General features: G+C 46.7%; 1 protein-coding gene across 1 annotated transcript; it reads right to left on the reverse strand.

The window, feature by feature from the left end:
• Positions 1 to 470: 470 nt before the first annotated feature.
• Positions 471 to 16,430, reverse strand: CT55 (cancer/testis antigen 55). The gene is made up of 5 exons (XM_073879086.1): positions 16,254 to 16,430; positions 13,213 to 13,394; positions 8,796 to 8,940; positions 1,605 to 1,717; positions 471 to 847 (listed from the first exon to the last, which is right to left on the reverse strand). The coding sequence occupies exons 1-5, from the start codon at positions 16,345 to 16,347 to the stop codon at positions 656 to 658; spliced, it is 726 nt and encodes a 241-aa protein (XP_073735187.1). The 5' UTR covers positions 16,348 to 16,430; the 3' UTR covers positions 471 to 655.
• Positions 16,431 to 17,070: the final 640 nt, after the last annotated feature.

The raw sequence follows: 17,070 nt of genomic DNA on the forward strand, positions 1-17,070 counted from the left end.
ATAAATAAATAAAATCTTTAAAAAAATAAAAAATAAAAAAAATAAAGGTTCTTAGGGGTGCCTGGGTGTCTCAGTGGATTAAGCATCCGCCTTCGGCTCAGGTTGTGATCCCAGGGTCCTGGGATCGAGTCCTATGTCAGCCTCCTTGCTCGGTGGGGAGCCTGCTTCTCCTTCTCCCTCTGCCCCTCTCCCACCTGCCGGCTAGTGCTCTCTCGCTCACTCTCTCAAATAAGTCTGACGTCAGCTCAGATCATCTCAGGGTTGTGGGATCGAACTCTGCATCAGGCTCTGCGCTTAGCGGGGAGTCTACTTATCCCTCTCCGTCCCTCCCCCCACCCCGCTCATGTTCTCTCTCTCTCTCTCTCTCTCTCAAATAAATAGTCTTAAAAAAAAAACAAATCCACTAAAAAGAGAAAATCAAATATAAGATTATTACAAAGGATTACGATGAAAATATCTTTAATCAATAATGGAAAATGCTGGCCACTCTCCAGAAGGCACACTCCATTTAGCCAACCTACACAGAACTTGAAAGGTTGTGCCTGAATTAACTGTTGAGGCTTACTAAGCTATTTTTCACAAAAAGCATTTAAACCAGGCCCTTTGCTGACAAGAGAAGGAAAGTGGCACAGGGAATACAAATGCTGTTTTCTTATTACCGCCTTTTCACTGGAGTCATAGAAATCGCTCTCCAAGTGTAGCAGGACTGACTGCTCTCCACCACGACAGCGTTAACAATGTCAGATATCTGAGGTGTGTAACCATCAGGCAGCTTCAGAGATTCCAAGGTGAAAAAGATGCTATCATCTATCACCCCATTTCTTCCATGTAGGCTAGTAATGCAGACCTGTAATTACAGATAATAGAAATGTTGATGTAAAAGCACGGTCCGCTGTAACCTGGCCTGCACCTCCTCGCTCTCGCTTTAATCTGTAGGTCGCTCCATTCCCAGCCTGGCCGCCATGTTTGAAACACCGGGAGCGCTCTGTACAACGACCCATGGTGACCCCTACCTCAAGACGCTAAGTCAGAAGCCCTGCAGACCTGGCCCTGGTCGAGGATTAGAAACTCTGCACTAAACACACCACACAATGTCCATTAACCTCTCTGGCAATAGTTGAGGGAGTGAAAGGGGTAGAGCGAGAAAGGAACGTGGTGGCCAACAGAATGCCATTTCTCCACTTCCTGGGTCACATCCCAAGCGCCATCTGTCCCTTTGTGCAGACCGACTTTCCCATTTATTTCCAGTCTCCGTTCCCCAAGTCACACCCAGCATTTACTGCAGGCACTGGTCCCCCCACCATGCCATTCATTCTTCCCCCACAATTCCCTCAACACGATCTGTTTTCTGTTCTGGTTGCTCTCGGGGCATTTTAATACCTCCCAAGTAGACTACCTAATTGAGATCTTAATTATATGTGTGTTGTATATTATTCTCAGGTTATGTCCGTTTAGAAGCACAGCCTGTTCAATAAGGAAAGAGACTCCTCTTTGGCAAAGAATGGTTTTGCCAACACACCCCATGGAATCCCGAGCAGCAGCAAGGATCACTAGAGGAAGGAGAAGCAGAACCAAATAACAAGAGCTACATGCAGACGGACTACCTCATGCACATGCTTATGTCTCAGAGGCTTCACCGAGAGGGCCTTTCTGCTCAACATGTCCGACTGGGTGCAAAACTCAACTTCTACTCGGTCCCCCTGGTAAGGCTCGAAACCTAAAACAGCCACAGAGAGAAACTGAGTTGGAATGATTTCTTAGTCTTGGTAATGTTCAGTTTCACAGTTACTCTGATGTTGTAAGATCCTAAAATAATTTCTATTACATCGAAAGTATATTTTGAACCTTTTAAAACAGGTAACCTGGAAGTCTTCCTGTCAGAAAGGACGTTTGTAATCCTCTAGGCATTGATTCTCTCACTGGTTTCCCAAAGTCTGTTGGGGAAAAGCCTCAACGGGGCCTCACAGGCCAAGCTCTTTGAGAGCAGCACGGGATTCATTAAACCATTGGTCATGTTCACAAGTCCCTCTGGAGACACAGGGAAGTACATAAGTCGGGGCACAAGTGTGAATCTGGCTGCCTGGGTTCAAACCTTGATGCTGCCACTTACTCAACTTGCAACCTTGGGCAAGTGACTTACCCTCTCTGTGCCTTAATTTCTTCATCTATAAAATGAGAGCATAATTGTAGGACTTACCACAGAAAGTTGAAGGGAGAATTAATCAGTACCTATAAAACTCATAGAACAGTGCCTGGCACATAGTCAGCCCCAAATACACACCACAGCCTAAAAATGGCAAGATTCTGCCAGGCTATCAAGTTGGGGGGATCGCCGGGAAATGTGAGATACTCTAGGTTATGTTTACGTGAAACATTTATAGGAAAACTCAACTCCGATGTCTTGTCATGCAGGGTAGAGATTAGTCTGAATGTTCTTGCTATAAACCTAATAACTACTTATTTGTTTAATAATTTGGTAACCCCTTTTTTAGTTTTCAATAAACCCTTTTGGCAGCAATGAGCAAAAGAACAGATGCATGTTTAGGGAAAATGAGTAATGAATTAATTTTCCAAGAAAGTTAATTCATACGTGAATTATGTCATTCATCCGGGCTATGGACTGAATGTGTCCCCCTAAAATTCGTATGTCAAAGCCCTGACCTCCAGGGTGACTGTATTTGGAGATGGGGCCTCTAAGGAAGTAACTAAGATTAAATGAGCTCCTAAGGAGGGGTACCTGGCTGGTCCAGTCAATAGAACCTGTGACTCTTGATCCTGGGGTCATGAGTTCAAGTCCCATGTTGGGTGTAGAGATAAATAAAAAAATAAATAAATGAGCTCATAAGGAAGGGACCAATCTGATAGGATTAGTGTCCTTGTAAGAAGGGTCACTGAGAGCTTTGTGCTCTCTCTCCCCCTCACACACACCAAAGAAAGGTCACGTGAGGACTCCGTAAGCTGGTTAAGCATCTGCCTTCAGCTCAAGTCATGATCCCAGGGTCCTGGGATCGAGCCCCATGTTGGGCTCCCTACTCCGCAGGGAGTCTGCACTTCCCCCTGCTTGTGCTCTCTCTGTCTCTCTCTCTCAAATAAATAAAACTTAAGAAAAATATATTAATACTATTTTAAATGTCCAAACCTAAAACCAATTTGTTAGTCATATGTAAAAACTTCAAAAGCCAATTTAACTTTAATCAACTCTAACACCCTTTTTTAGTTCCCAAAATGACTCAAATTGGACAACAGAGGATACGGCCACCCCCTATAGCTACAGATGTAGGAGAGGGGTGCCCTACACAAGCTATAGCCTTTGGTAGATGTATCACGTCATTGCCAATGTGAGGCCTGGAAATGAGATTATCTAGGGGAATAAATATTCCAACATCTCCCTGCCCACTCCAGTCTCCTGAATCCAATCCTAAGAATGTCAGCAGCTGAAGAACAGGGTCTTTTAGTGACTGTTGGTCACTGCAGAGGCATATTGAAACGGGGAAGCTACCTCTGAACTGAGTTAAGATGCTGTACAATTGGGTAATTCAAGGCATAAGGGAAAGTCCAAAAAGGGATAAGAAGGTTACATGGAGGGATGCCTGGGTGGCTCAGTCGGTTAAGCACCTGCCTTCGGCTCTGGTCGGGACCTCAGGGTCCTGGGATCGAGTCCCGCACTGGGCTCCTTGCTCACTGAGGAGCCTCCTTCTCCCTCTGCCTGCCGCCGCCCACCCCCTGCTTGTGCTCGCTCTCGCTCTCTCTTTGACAAATAAATAAAAATAAAATCTTAAAAAAAAAGGTTACATGGAATTTCTTTTTTTTTTTTTAAGATTTTATTTATTTATTTGACAGAGAGAGACACAGCGAGAGAGGGAACACAAGCAGGGGGAGTGGGAGAGGGAGAAGCAGACTTCCCACGGAGCAGGGAGCCCGATGCGGGGCTCGATCCCAGGACCCTGGGATCATGACCTGAGCCGAAGGCAGACGCTTAACGACTGAGCCACCCAGGCGCCCCGGAATTTCCTTTTAATCTTTCAAGTGGGCACTCTTATTTTTGTTTTTTATTTTTTTATAAAAGAAAATGTTATTTATTTATCTGAGAGAGAGAGACTAAGTAGGAGAGAGAGGGAGAAAGAATCTGAAGCAGACTGCCCGCTGAGCAGGGAGCCCGACTCGGGCTCAACCCCAGGACCCTGAGATCACGACCTGTGCCAAAGGTAGGTGCTTAACCAACTGAGCCACCCAGGTGCCCCTCAAGCCAATATATTCTGAAAAATAAAGAAATAACCTTATTTATGACCCCAGGCTTCTAACTCAGGTCGTAGCGGTTAAATAAGGATATGTAGGATGTTATAGGACTGTATTCGTGCATAACCTGAAAAATAAAGGGGAATGAAATACCAACATTGTGTACTTGGTAGACTCCCCACCCCTGCCCTGAGGCTGAACGCTCACTTCCATTTTAGCATCCTTCACCTAAATGGTTAAGATTTATTGTTTATTCACATAAAAAACACAATCTTGGACCCATTATTGATGTTAACCATTTCCCACAAGCAAATACTCATGGACCTAAACTCTCACATTTTGCCTGCAAAATGGGGCTGATCGCCACCATCCATCCTGTGAAGCAGGTCAAAACAAATGGGATCTCGGGCCCCGAAGCACTGACATAGAAACACTTCCACGCCGTGCGCAGAATAACACGCACGCTCACCCACTCCCTCTCCCACGCTCCTGTCCCACGTGGTCTCCATATATTCACTTCCCACTCCTTCCTCAACCTACTTACGATCGTTTCTGTCTCTATCCCATCCTACTAGAACTGACTGCATCAAGGTTACCTCAGAAGGTTCTCGATAGGATTAAATCTAGTGTAAATTATGCACTTCAGGGGCGCCTGGGGGGCTCAGATGGTTAAGCGTCTGCCTTCGGCTCAGGTCATGATCCCAGGGTCCTGGGATCGAGCCCCATGTCGGGCTCCCTGCTCGGCGGGAAGCCCGCTTCTCCCTCTGCCTCTGCCTCTCCCCCTGCTTGTGCTCTCCCTCTCTCTATCTCTATCAAATAAGTAAATAAAATCTTTAAAAAAAATTATGCCCTTCACACAGGACCAGACTGTACTCCATCTGGATCTTACGGGCACTTAGAACCCCACCTCATACCATCCCTCATTCAGGTCATACCGCACATACTCACCACACAACCCTGTCCTCCCTTCAGTTCCTACGACAGGCCACGATTTTCCCTACTTAGGACTTTTACAGCGACTCTTCCCTGATTTAGAATATACTCCCCAGCTAACTCCTTCTTCTCCTTCAGGTCCAAGTCTCTTCCTCAGCGAGGCTTTCCTTAATCTGCTATCAATAGCAAACCCCACCCCATCCCACTCCCAGTGGTACTATCACAGCACCTGGTTCAAGTCCTGGAGAGTAGAACAATCTGGAACTCTCTTTGGGCAGGGGGCGGGGGGCACACTTACTGGTTGCCCATCTGAGATCTACCTCATTAGAATGCAAATATTAGGAAAAAACAGTACCTGGAACAGAGCCAGGCACTCAAATATTCCGTTGCATGAACATCAACAAGAATATACGCTGGCTCCCCATTGTGTGGGACAAGAAAATTTAATGCAATTTTTCCCTCTTTTAGATTCCCATTATGTTTTTTTAAAATATTTATTTATTTATTTCAGAGAGAGAGAGAGAGAGAGATGGGGGGAGGGGCAGAGGGAGGGGATCCCAAGCAGACTTCCCACTGAGGGCAGAGGTGGCGGTGGGGCTCAATCTCAGGACCCATGAGATCATGACCTGAGCTGAAATTATGAGTTGGACACGTAACCGACTGAGCCACCCAGGCGCCCCAATTCCAATTATGTTCTTGGTTTAAGATTTACTTATTTATTTTAGAGAGAGAGGGAGGGAGTGTGTGTGTGTGGTGGGGTGGGGGGGGCAGAGGGAGAGGGAGGGAATCTGAAGCAGACTCCTCAATGAGCGTGGAGCCCAACACGGGCTTGATCTCATGACCCTGCGATCATGACCTGAGCCGAAATCAAGAGCTGGACGTCATTCCCTTAACCGACTGAGCCCCTCCCATTATGTTTTATTATTATTTTTAAAGATTTTATTTATTTATTTGACAGAGAGACAGTGAGAGCAGGAACACAAGCAGGGGGAGTGGGAGAGGGAGAAGCAGGCTTCCCGAGGAGCAGGGAGCCCGATGCGGGGCCCGATCTCAGGACCCTGGCATCATGACCTGAGCCGAAGGCAGGCGCCTAACGACTGAGCCACTCAGGTGCCCCCCTCCCTCCCGTTAAGTTTTATTTATTTATTTTTTTTAAAGATTTTATTTATTTATTTGAGAGAGCGAGAATGAGAAAGAGAGAGAGAGCACATGAGAGGGGGGAGGGTCAGAGGGAGAAGCAGACTCCCCGCTGAGCAGGGAGCCCGATGCGGGACTCGATCCCGGGACTCCAGGATCATGACCTGAGCCGAAGGCAGTCGCTTAACCAACTGAGCCACCCAGGCACCCTCCCGTTAAGTTTTAAATTGGAACTTGTCTTTTGTCATTTTCATTAGGTTTCATAATCAGATTAACAGCAGCTATTTTGACAATGCTAATTATGACTGATTAGGTGCTCAGGTCTTTTTTAATACACTCTCTTTTTCACCCTTGAGAGGTCTATTACTCTGATTCGCTCAATTTATTTTGCAGCAGAAAGTCCCTTCACCTGTGCTTTGGGCCCGGCCTCTCTTTATGCCTCAGGGCCCTGGTTCTGTCGGTCCTTCCTGCTCTCTCCTGCACCTTCAGTCACTACCTTTGGCATTACAAACATGTTCAAGTGTTTACCAACTTGAGAAGAATTCTCCTAGCAAGGCTATGGTTGGTGGTGCCTCCTGTTGGCAGGGTTAGAGGGACCAGGAAATTGACTTTGGAGCTTAGGCATCCCAGGGGCCTTTTCTCCTTGAATTGGCTATTTCTAGCTAAACGTGTCTTAAAAGCCCAGCTGCCACTAGATAATCATCTTTGGGGACTTCCACGGTCACCAACTACGGTCAAGTCCTGGCTTTTAAAACCCAGAAAAATTCAGGGGGAAGCTGCCTGGTGGGGCTGAACTAACTTCCCCCTTTTATATTCAAGCTACATGGTGGCTGGTTGCGCTTAAACAGGTACAAAAGTTTTACTTCTATTCATCTTTCCAAAGCCAGCCTGGCAGAGGCTGGGAAGGTATAGAGTCCAGCTGGGAAAGCATCTTACCCAGGTAGCCTTCCCCAAGTCTCCCCATAGTGGGTAGTCATTCTGTCTTCTCTGCTCAGTAGTGTTGTTTTCATCACGTTCTTTTCACGTGCCCACCTCTCCCAATTAGACTATGAGCTCTTTACAGGCAGGGTTTAATAATAACGTCTTATTTGTCTTGTCTTGCCAATACCTAGCACTCCATCACGAGCTGAGTTAAACTCAAATAGCATAAACAAACTAACAAATTATTGCTGTAGGCATAAAACAAAATGATAGACCTGATAATTACAAGTGGAATTCAACAACAGTACACACACACACACACGCACAGAAAGTGCTGGAGGAGGTCATCAAGAGGACGTGACCATCAGTTGACCTACCAGCGGGACCCTGGGGCTTGGAGGCTCCTCACCCCCTGCCCTGTCCTGGGAATATATTCCCACAGCTGGAGGTCGCAGCCTTTAGAGAGTAAGGTGTGGCCGAGACCATCTGGACAGTGTATGTGACTGAACCCAATTAAGGCATCTATGTAAACTTTTAACATTCTGGCAGGTGGGTCCAGAGATCTACTCCTTTTGGGTCCCCCCACAGACAAGCCTCGTATGTAAGTTCCCTTGTTTATTACACCGGCCACCTACCGATTAGGAGTGGCCTGCCTCTTTCTTTGGTCTCTCCTTGCCCTCCATGTGTGGGGGCCAGTTTGCAAACCGACAGAAAGGTACAAGGCTATCTCCAAACCTTATTTTAAGGCATTTGAGATATATATATTTTTTAAAGAGTATGCCTGTGCGGCACCTGGGTGGCTCATTTGGTTGGGCATCCGACTCTTGGTTTCGGCTCAGGTCGTGATCTCGTGGTCCTGGGAACGAGCCCCACATGGGGCTCCGCCCTCAGTGGGGAGTCCGCTTCAGGATTCTTTCTCTCCCTCTCCCCCACTCCCCACTTGCTCTCCCTCTCAAATAAATAAATAAATCTTTAAAAAATTAAAATAAGGGTAGGGGGATGGGTTAGCCTGGTGATGGGTATTGAGGAGGGCACGTTCTGCATGGAGCACTGGGTGTTATGAACAAACAATGAATCATGGAACACTGCATCAAAAACTAATGATGTAATATATGGTGATTTACATAACAATAAAAAATTAAAATGAAAAAAAATAAATAAAAAATTAAAATAAAATAAAAATAAAAAGAATATCCCTGTATACCTGTAATGTTTTTCAGTTAGATTAGAAATTCAGTGCCTATATGAATGGAAAAATTACATAAATACTAGCAGCTACATCCAATAAATGAAACGCCAACAAATGATAGCCTGAGTTTTTAAGAACATTATGTATCTGTCCCTTGCTGCACATTATTTTCAATTCCAAAGGCCCACCTCAAGTATCAGAGAGCCTCTGATTGGAGCCAAGGACACTAGAAGTAGTTCTAATCCGAAAATCCTCTTGCCAAATAGCATGTTCCAAATTTGACCCTGGAAATGGTGCCTGTAACCATCTCCAACGCCAATCGATAAAATTAAAAGATAGGTAAAACCTAGTTTTAAATTTTAAAATGTGTAAACTGTACCTTTACAGATGACATCTAGGGAGAAGTAAGTTGCGTGATCAATGTAGTTAGCACCTTCCACTACAGATGAAATACTGCCAAATGAAACTCTAGCATAGGAGTTTGAGGGTCCATTGCCATGGCAACTATCACAGAGCGCATCCACCTGTGAGAAAAGGAAACCATTACAGCAAACCCATAACACAAGTTTAAAAAGCAGAAACATGCTCAAATCATTGTCGTTCCAGAATCGGTTTAAACAACTATAATAAACAATGCTGAATAGATTTCACCTGATGAACATATAGGCATGAGACGATGATAACAATAATGAATGAGCTTTATATATTTTATTACTTTATTTTTTAGAGCAGTTTAGGAATACTGAGCTGAAGTTTCCCATACATTCCTTCCCTCTATGCTTAGTTTGCCCTATTACTAGCACCTTGCATTTGTTGGACTGGTATATCTGTTCAAGTGATGAACCGATATTGATACAGTATCTTTAACTAAAATCCATAGTTTAAATGAAGGTTCACTCTTTGTGTTTTTCTGTCATATATAGTTTTTTAAGATTTTATTTATTTTGGGGCACCTGGGTGGCTCAGTGGGTTAAGCGGCTGCCTTCGGCTCAGGTCATGATCCTGGAGTCCTGGGATCGAGTCCCACATCGGGCTCCCTGCTCAGCAGGGGGTCTGCTTCTCCCTCTGACCCTCTTCCCTCTCGTGCTCTCTATCTCTCATTCTCTCTCTCTCAAATAAATAAATAGAATCTTTGAAAAAAAAGATTTTATTTATAAAAAAAGATTTTATTTATTTATTTGTCAGAGAGGGTGGTGAGCACAAGCAGGGGGTGGCAGGCAGGGGGAGAAGGAGGCTCCCCACCAAGCCAGGAGCCCAATGCAGAGCTCAATCCCAGGACCCTGGGACAATGACCTGAGCCAAAGGCAGATGCTTAACTGACTGAGCCACCCAGGTGTCCCTGTTGAAACATTTTTTTTTAAAGATTTTTATTTACTTGACAGAGAGACAGCGAGAGAGGACACAAGCAGGGGGAGAGGGAAAGGGAGAAGCAGGCTTCCCGCGGAGCAAGGAGCCCGATGCGGGGCTTGATCCCAGGACCCTGGGTTCATGACCTGAGCCGAAGGCAGACGCTTAATGACTGAGCCACCCAGGGGCCCCGAAACATTATTTTCAAGGTTCGTAGGGCATCCCATTAAATGGGAGTGCCGTATTTATTGACTCAACTCCACACAGTTGAACATTTGGCTTATATCCTAAAACACTGCTACTTGCCCGATTTCTTTCTGTAGGATAACCTCCTAGGAGTGGAATTTCATGTTCAAAAGTTTCTAATGGGAACTTGATCCATGGAGGTGTCAATTCATTTTCATGTGTTGTTTCTTTTTAATAGCCTAATTCACGGCCTATTTCCATTTCTCTATGCATTTCCAGCTGACAATGCCAATCTCATGGTCATTTCCCCCTCATTCATTTTCAGTGAGGAATCAAGCACCAGGCTTCCAACTATGTATCCACCACCACTTCTGTCAATATCCAAATGATGATCTATAAGACCCCCTGACCTCTCTGTTCCCCGACTCTCTACTAACCACCATACCGAGTAAACATGCCTTCTCACAATCTGAAACTATCTATCCACACCTCACAACTATAACATCAGCATGTTATTTTTTAAATTACAGAAATATTTTATGTTCATTAATGCAGAAGCAGTCAACACAGATATTTTCTCTGAGCAAATACAGGCCACTGGACAAGACCTCCTGTGTCAACTTCCTGGCACCTATCCTGGCTTTCTCTGCCTTCCCTCCTACAATAACGGAGGGTCAACCAAGCCGCTTACCCAAGGCCGACCCCCCCAACTGGGCACATGGTGCTATTCCCTCTTGCCTCTGTGTAGACTTTGCCCCTATATTATTGTTTCTCTTCCCCCTACATTGACAATTCTTCTTTCTAATGAGTCAACATACATTCTCTAAACTCTCCTATCTTTTTTTCTGATAACTATCTTTGTGAATTTTATTGAGTTTACCTTAAATTTATGGACCAACTTAAGAACTAAAAGAAAGGTTTTTTTTAAAAGATTTTATTTTATTTATTTATTTAAAGATTTTATTTATTTATTTGACAGAGAGAGACAGCGAGAGAGGGAACACAAGCAGGGGGAGTGGTAGAGGGAGAAGCAGGCTTCCCGCTGAGCAGGGAGCCCGATGCGGGGCTCGATCCCAGGACCCCGGGACCATGACCTGAGCCGAAGGCAGACGCTTAACGACTGAGCCACCCAGGCGCCCCAAGAACTAAAAGTTTTTAAATATCCTTTCCATCCAGAAGCACAGTCTGGCTTTCCATTCAATCAATTCTCTTCTTATTGCCATCAGGAATGTTTTGTAGCTGTCTTCATTTTTATTTTAGTTTTTTAATTCCAGTATAGTTAATATACAGTGTTATATGAGTTTCAGGCATACAATATAGTGATTCAATTCTATGCATTACTCACTGCTCATCGTACGTGTACTCTTAGTCCTATCTTTAAAAAAACACACACACAACACACAAACCTCCCTTGATCTCATTTCTCCTTCAGTCTCGTTTCTTTGCTCTTCCTCCCAGCAAAAGATATATAAAGAATCATCTATACTCACCCCCCCATCTCTCATGCGCTCCTCACTGCTCTCCAATCAGGACTTATAGCCCCGATATGCCTCTGAAACTGCTCTTAAAATCACCAGCAACCTCCAGGCTGTCAAATCCAATGGTCAATTTTCTCTGCTCCCATCACTCAACCTCTTAGCATTTGACTCAATTGAAAAACTTTGCCTGGCTTCTGTGTGACCACCCTCTCCTGGAGAGGCTCCATCTCAACCTCCTCTGTTAACACTCTCTTCCTGTTTCCTGTCCTTGAACTCAATACACCACGTTACAGACATGGAGTCCCATCAGTATCTCAAGCTTGGCATGGACAAAACTGAACATATCCTGAACTTCCCAGAAAAAAAAACTGCATTCCCCCCACCATCTACATCTCAGAAAATGGCAAGTCAGCTCACCTGGACAAGATGGACACATTCTAATATATAAAAATTAAACTGCACAAAGTCAAAAGACAGCCTTGGAGGAAATATTGGCAAAACATGCATATGAGGGGCGCCTGGGTGGCTCAGTCGGTTAAGCATCTGCCTTCAGGTCAGGTCATGATCCCGGGGTCCTGGGATTGAGCTCCATGTTGGGGGAAGGTCCCTGCTCAGCGGGGAGCCCGTATCTCCCTTTCCCTCTGTGTCCCCCTCTGCTATGCTCTGTCTCTTTGTCAGATAAATAAATAAAATCTTTAAATATAAAGTTCATATGAGGAATTTCCTAGCAAAGCTCTCATTTCCACAACACACAAACAGCACTAATGTTCCTACTGTAGAAATAGCTCAAAGAAGAGAAATGTTGCTGTACTCTCCTCAACACTTAAATAAATGCAAAATAAAATTGTGAGACTGCTTTGCTTTCAGATTGGCAAAGATTTCAAAGACTGAAATATTTCCATCCTTGTCAATATTGGCAAACAGGCAGTTTCCACAGCCTGCTGTTGACAGTGCCAATTGGTACAATAAAGCTGAAGCATAATTTGATGGTATCTATTAAAATGGTAAATATCAGGGCACCTGGGGGGCTCAGTCGTTAAGTGGCTGCCTTCGGCTCAGGTCATGATCCCCGGGTCCTGGAATCGAGCCCCGCATCGGGCTCCCTGCTCGGCGGGAAGCCTGCTTCTCCCTCTCCCACTCCCCCTGCTTGTGTTCCTGCTCTCACTGTGTCTCTCTCTGTCAAATAAATAAATAAAATCTTAAAATAAATAAATAAATAAAATGGTAAATATCTTCACTGAGGTGATGGCTGCATGACTGTAAAATTTACTAAAAATGGGGGCACCTGAGTGGCTCAGTCGTTAAGCATCTGCCTTCGGCTCAGGTCATGATCTCAGGGTCCTGGGATCGAGCCCCACATCAGGCTTCCTGCTCAGTGGGGAGTCTGCTTCTCCCTCTCCCTCTGCCTCCTCCACCTCCCCCGCTCATTCTCTGTCTCTGTCTCAAATAAATAAAATAAAATCTTTAACCTACCAATTACATTTCAACAAAATCAAAAATCCTTTACTTGGGTGAAAAAAAGAAGTTGCAGAATAATATAGACTCTAATAATTATTGTCACTAACCATATTTTGAAAAGCTGAAGAACAGATATACAATTTATACTTTTATGAACAGAAACCACTACAAAGCTAAGAACAAGTGTCCCACACAAAGCAGTGAATTGGACTTCAAATTCCACTCTACATCTGCATACCAGGTCATCTCAGAGAGGCCGAATAAACAGAAGCAAGGCTGAAAGCCCCCCAGGAATAAAGCCGGTCCCCAAACTCATACTGATCTTACTTTGATCGCTTTCAATCCGTATGTTTTATCTTCTCCCACAATGACACTGACTTCTTGTCCAACTTTCAGAGAGACATTGCCAGTCACAACATCACTACTGAAATAGATCAACTCATCAATCAAGCCGTAATCACTACAGATCTTCGTCACAACTCCTTGTACAGTTTTTAACCTGGTGCCACCTAAGAGATGAGTAAAGAAAATGTTTCATTAGTTAATATCCCAAGCAAATTACACATGAGAAATAAGCCCTACCGCAGGAAGAGATGGTAGACAACGATCTAAATCAAGAAAGAAATTGGACTTTGTTTGAGATACAGATGACCGTGACAGAGGAGCGTAGTGATTACATGTTTGGGAGGCAGAATGCTCCCGTTGAAAGGTTGATGTCACCATTTCTCTGTAAGGCACAGTGGCCCAATGCCCTTGGTAGTGGCACTCCCCTGGAGAAGGCAGAGTCTGGAACCAGACTGCCTGTCTGTGAACAGCGCTCTTCCCTTTACCATCTATGTAACCCTGGGCACATTTCTTAACCTCCCAGAATGTGTTTCCATCTGTAAAACCAGGGTATTACTAATGTCTGCCTAGGAGAGTAGATCTTAAATGTTCTCACCACACACACACACACACACACACACACACACACGCAGAGGATAATTATATAAGGTGATAGATGTGTTAATGAACCTTATTGTGCAATCATTTCACAATATATACATATAACAAGTCATCATACACACCTTAAACTTACAGTGTTATACGTAATTATGTCTCAATAAGGTGGGGGGAAAGGGTTGTTATAATTATGAACTGACACATACATGTCAACTGCTTAAAACTGTGAATGCCTCGCACAGGTTAGAGCTAACTCGGTAGTTGTTGACATGGTTTCTGCATCTAGAGAGACTTTAAACAGCCATTATTGTTACAGAATTTTATCATTATCAACGAGAGTGGCAGCAACGCCTGGAGATTACTCAAACATCTCACCAGAGAAAAGCACATAAAGAGATCTGAGGCTTTAAATCCAGCCCAAATGTGCATCCAAACCACTCCGGTTTATTTTTTTTTCTGAACAAACACAGCTACTAAGCCATAATTTGGGATCTGAACCTAGAGAGTAAGCCTGCAGAGCCCATTATGAACCACAACGCCTTAGGTGCCTCCCCAAAATGAGGCTGGGAGAAATGGACAGGGAGGCTGGGAGAAACATTGATTATGATTGATTATGGTTTCAGAAGCCAAAAAATTCCTGAAAACTTTTATTTAAAGATTTGATTTATTTGAGGGGCGCCTGGGTGGCTCAGTCGGCTAAGCATCTGCCTTCGGCTCAGGTCCTGATCCCAGGGTCTGGGGATCTGCCTAGCCAGCCCCATGTCTGGCTACCTGATCAGCGGGGAGTCTGCTTCTCCCTTTCCCTCTGTGTCCCCCTCTGCTTTATGCTCCCTCTCTCTCTCTGTCAAATAAAATCTTTAAAAAAATAAAATAAAGATTTGATTTATTTGAGACAGAGTGTGCCCACGAGTGGTGGATAAGGGCAGAGGCAGAGGGAGAAGCAGACTCTGCTGAGCAGGGGGCCCGACTGGGGGCTCGATCCCAGGACCCGGAGATCACGACCTGAGGTGAAGTCAGCCGCTTAACCCACTGAGCCACCCAGACGCCCCCTGAAACCTTTTTTAAAAATGGGACAAATTCGTCAAGTGAAATCATAAAACGCAAGAAAATAGAAGGGACAAGGGTGACAACTGACCCACCTAGGCTCATGAAAATAGTCAGAAACTCTTCTGTATTGTCCCATTGGCAAAAATACAGCTAAGAGGGGCGCCTGGGCAGCTCATTCGGTTGGGCGTCTGCCTTCCGCTAGGGTCGTGATCCCCGGGTCCTGGAATCGAGCCCCGCGCCGGGCTCCCTGCTCGGCGGGGACCCTGCTTCTCCCTCTGTCTCTGCCCCTCCCCTTGCTTGTGCTCGCTCTCTCTCTGTCAAAAGAAAAATACAATCTTTAAAATAAATACGGCTGACGGACGCAGCAGCGTGAGCTTCCCGCTCAAGCTAAGCAGCAGCTCTCCGCGGCCCACCCCGCTGAGACTCGGCCTCCCCTGCGGGCCTCACTCTCGGGGACAGAGGAGCTGCGGACCGATCCGGGCACCAGGAAGGCCGGGGCGCTGCTGGGAGGATGATGCCAACCACAGACGGGACCCTTCTCTGCTCCGGAGCCCCCCGCGCACTCACCCTGCGTAAGGAGGCGCCCCAGAGGCGGGGGCCCCACGGTAGGGAATGGCTACCGGGCCTCGGGGTCTGGGGGACACCAGCCGGGTGCCCGCTCTCCCCTGCACGTGTCCCCCTGCCCCGGCTGTAACGGGAACCCGACGAAGCTCCCGCCTCCCTGCGGGGTTTTCTCAGGACCACGTGGCAGGAATGCCCGGTCGGCCCTGAGGCCCAGTGCTCGGCACAGACAAGGGCTCCTTAGATCCATGCTTCACAGCAGGCCCACCGTCCACCCCAGCGAACCTTCTCAGTGTTCACGGTGCCCCCGACACAGCGATGCCTGCCCTGCTGTCCCGCGTCATCCCCTCAGTGCCAGACTCTGGGGCAGGATTTCAGGACACAAAGGTGAGCCACTTTAGTGTGGCCCATGTCTTCCTACCAGCGACAGATCCAGGACTTGACCACTTGGCTTCAGATACACGCGTGTTTGGGAAACGCAATCAAATGCACCCTCAAATCAGGGGGATCCACTACTACTGGAAATATGAGAAGGAATCTGTTGTACATTTACATAACATATGCACAATGTAAGTTCCAAAGGCATTGGGGGAAATGCAAGCCCCCCACCCCCACCCCGGGGCCTTCTCTGTCTACACCACCATCCCTTTGGACAGGAGGAGGGTTCTGGGTATGCTCAGGGACTCTGGGATGCTTCTTCTCACAAGGAGGCGCTGCCATGGCCATGCAGCCCCCTTCTGAGCCCCCGAGGCTCTGAACCAGGAGAGGGGAGCACCCTTAGGTGCAGGCCCCTGTGGGGGAGAAGACGAAATGAATACCTTCCAAGAGCCTCATATGCTGCTCCCTCTCGGCCTCGGACGAGTCCACCCTCCTCCGGAAGAAGGCAAGAGCCCTGGAAATAAACCAAAGCATGGTCCCGTCGTTAGGGCAGCCTGGGCCCCCCAGACAACAGCACCAAGCTCGCTTCTGTCCAAGTCTCTGCCACCCAGCCGCACTCCGACCACAGCTGCTGTTCAGACACTGCGCCTGCCCCGCTGCACCGCTGGGCGTCTAGCCACGTACCTACACGCGCCTTGGCGCAGGCTGCCGCCCGAGGGGCCTTAACGGGCCGCGTGCCCACCATCCAGCCAATGGCGGCGTAGTGCTCTCAGTGCAAGCCGCCCAGAGGCTGGGAGCTGAAGGGCGGGGCTTCGTGGCTCCTCCCACCACGGCGAGGGCGGAAATGTGGTGGCCCTGCAGAAATCACTTCCAATACGACCTCGTTTGGCACCTCTTAGAGGGTCTCTGTGCGCTTCTGATGCCTGTCTTGGAAGGTGGCACAGCAACTTGCCCCGAGGTTGGAGGCAGGCCCCCAGGCTCTGGCTCCCAGGTGTGCAGCCCCCAGTCCTCGCTGCGTGAATTCTTTTCTCTTCCTTCGCCTCTAAGTGCCCTCCACCACCAGCCCCCATCAGCCCCACCTCCTCACCCCTACACCCACTCCATGGGGAGATCAATGGTCAGCTCTAAGCAGCGGCTTTCTGGCTGGTGTTAAATGATACCGCAGATGCTGTGGAGAAACCGAACTTGCACGTCTACATGGGTCTCAAACCATAGGCTGTGTCTTGCTCTTCTTGGAAGGCAGCCGACTGTGCCAAA

The sequence above is a fragment of the Callorhinus ursinus genome, unplaced genomic scaffold (genome assembly GCF_003265705.2).
Source record: "Callorhinus ursinus isolate GAN/ISIS: 27379988/994484 unplaced genomic scaffold, GSC_fseal_2.0 scaffold33, whole genome shotgun sequence".
Lineage (NCBI taxonomy): Eukaryota > Metazoa > Chordata > Mammalia > Carnivora > Otariidae > Callorhinus > Callorhinus ursinus.

What these genes read in the sequence shown, in the direction of transcription:
- CT55 (XM_073879086.1), bottom strand. Translation starts at nt 16,347, where the DNA reads ATGCTTTGGTTTATTTCCAGGGCTCTTGCCTTCTTCCGGAGGAGGGTG. An exon ending in GCATATGAGGCTCTTGGAAG is followed by an intron (nt 13,395 to 16,253) that starts GTATTCATTTCG and finishes CTCATCTCTTAG; the next exon opens with GTGGCACCAGGTTAAAAACT. An exon ending in GACATAAGCATGTGCATGAG is followed by an intron (nt 848 to 1,604) that starts GTAGTCCGTCTG and finishes CTGTAATTACAG; the next exon opens with GTCTGCATTACTAGCCTACA.